Here is a 2,392-nt window from a genome sequence, read left to right as displayed (position 1 = left end):
ACGACCGTGGTAGAGTTGCTCTAACCTTCCAAACGGGACTTGTACGACTGTGCTACCACTCCACAACCACCTACCAATTAAGAACAACACAAATATGCAAAAACTCCAGCTCCACATGGAACAAGATCCATTCTGAAGACACATAAAGAAAATGGTCCATTTTTATATACAGCAATCGCTTGACCGGGATGATGAGAAAGAGAGATATTTTCTTCCCAAAATTGAAGTCAGCCCCGTTCCCACCACCCACGCACGCACTCGCCGACAGATCCCCAAATCCGTCCTATTCTACCTCATCGATCGTCGTCGTGGAGCGCCGACAAGAAAACCCAATCGCAAAACATCACAATTCCACTCACGCTTCCCAGGTACTACCAGATTATTATTTTTCTCCAAGATAAAGATACGAGTGCTTACCAAATTAGTATATATAGTACTGAAGCAAGCATTGCCATGCCGATGTCTTATGTCTTGGCAGAATCAACGTATGATGAACACAGCATGGTGACAAAGAAATCAAAAGGCTAACCGCACATGGTGGCTAGTAGTACTAGCTTAATTAGCTGCATCCTTCCTCCGTCGGTATGAGTATGACCCTCACAGCGTGCAGCCGCAGAAGAGGAAGAAGCAGCACATCATGGAGATGAGCGCGACGGACTCGACGGCCGTGACGACTCCCCAGAGCACGGCGTCCACGACGAGGGGCACGTCCGGCACGAGCTCGGGCCACCGCCGAATAGCCGCGCCGAGCTGCTCCGGCCGCCAGTCCCACTGGAGGGACGCGTATGACGTCGGCGACGGCAGCAGGGAGGCCAGCTGGCTCGGGAGGCCCCCGAGGTCTGGCGGCCACCGGAGCATGGAGACCAGCCTTCCCGCCATGGCGGCAACTCGGCGAGCGCTGCGTCGGCGTCGGCCGGTGCCGGTCTCCGTGGACGTGGGAGTCGCTGGCTCGAGGTTGTTTTGGTGATGGGGTGGAGCCGTCTAGCGTGGAAGTGTAACGTGTTACGGCTACTTACCCGTCTCGTGCGTGGCGTGTCTCTTGTTCGTACTTCTACTAGTCTCTATCCTTTTTTTCCTTCTTTTTTTAAAAGAAAAAAAATCCTAGCCTCTATCTAGTCTCTATTTTTTTTGAAGGTAAATTAGGGATTTTATTCAAAGTTCACAACGTCCGGAATACAAGCAATCTCCGGTAGAACCCCTAGCCACACATGGCGACCCACTGCGAGAGACGCAGCTCCCTTGACAAGCAGGTGGGCCTCAAAATTATTATCTCTGCTTTCAAAACGGAAATCAACAGAAGAAAAATCATTACAGTTAGTATGGATCTCTCGAAGGATAGGAGCATAAGAAGGAACCCCTGACGATCTAATGTTTGAAATCACTTCGGCACAATCCGTGGCAATGGTGAGATCCTGAAGATTCAATTCCCGGGCTAGAGCTAGTGCTTCGCTGCATGCATGGGCCTCAAGACTTGCCGGGTCAGTAAGGCCATCGAACACCATTGCAGAAGCACCAAGAAACTTGCCAAATCTATCACGACACACAACTCCTATTGCTCCTTTGTCTCCTAAGGTCGACAGCCCCCCATCACAGTTTAGCTTTGAAGTCTCACCCGGGGGTGGTAGCCACACTTTTGCTCGTTGCCGGTTCACTCGTGTGACAGCAGTCGAGGGTTTTAGCGAGTTAGCTATATCCAGCTCCTCCAAAAATCTGTTTACGAAAGACATAGTGGAAAGTGGGCTCTGAAATTCCTCCTCGTGTATAGCTTTTCTCCTGGCCCACCAAATCGCCCACATGGTCACTAAAATTCGAGCTAGGTCTCGTTGATTTGTATTCTCAAACAGCCAGAACAGCCATAGTCTCGCATCTTCGGTTTGGTTTGATATCATATGCTCAACCAGTTTATCATCCTCCAGAGCCCAAACACATCTCGCCATGCGGCAACTCAGTAGCGAGTGGTGCCATGTATCCTCCATTGCTCCACAGATAGAGCACGCGGGGGACTCAGCCATATGTCTGTCATGTCTCACCAGGCCGGTCGGGATAGAGTGTTGGAAATATGCCCTAGAGGCAATAATAAAAGTATTATTATATTTCAATGTTCATGATAAATGTCTTTTATTCATGCTATAACTGTATTATCCGGAAATCGTAATACACGTGTGAATACTTAGACCACAATATGTCTCTGGTGAGCCTCTAGTTGACCAGCTCGTTGTGATCAACAGATAGTCATGGTTTCCTGACTATGGACATTGGATGTCGTTGATAACGGGATCACATCATTAGGAGAATGATGTGATGGACAAGACCCAATCCTAAGCATAGCATAAAAGATCGTGTAGTTCGTTTTGCTAGAGCTTTGCCAGTGTCAAGTATCTCTTCCTTCGAC

At 49.0% G+C, this 2,392-nt stretch overlaps 1 protein-coding gene across 1 annotated transcript; it reads right to left on the bottom strand.

Annotated features, from left to right (window-relative positions):
* Positions 1–413: 413 nt before the first annotated feature.
* Positions 414–1,026, bottom strand: LOC123092315 (uncharacterized). The gene has a single exon (XM_044514056.1). It carries the CDS (start codon positions 877–879, stop codon positions 598–600), a length of 282 nt encoding a protein of 93 aa, XP_044369991.1. The 5' UTR covers positions 880–1,026; the 3' UTR covers positions 414–597.
* Between the last annotated feature and the right edge of the window lie 1,366 nt (positions 1,027–2,392).

This window comes from Triticum aestivum, chromosome 4B, assembly GCF_018294505.1.
Source record: "Triticum aestivum cultivar Chinese Spring chromosome 4B, IWGSC CS RefSeq v2.1, whole genome shotgun sequence".
Taxonomy (NCBI): Eukaryota; Viridiplantae; Streptophyta; class Magnoliopsida; order Poales; family Poaceae; genus Triticum; species Triticum aestivum.
Note: the sequence above shows the minus strand (reverse complement) of the source record. Positions and strands in the feature narration are given on the sequence as shown.

Bases quoted from the DNA above. Each gene is read 5' to 3' on its own strand.
- LOC123092315 (XM_044514056.1), bottom strand. From the start codon at position 879: ATGGCGGGAAGGCTGGTCTCCATGCTCCGGTGGCCGCCAGACCTCGGG.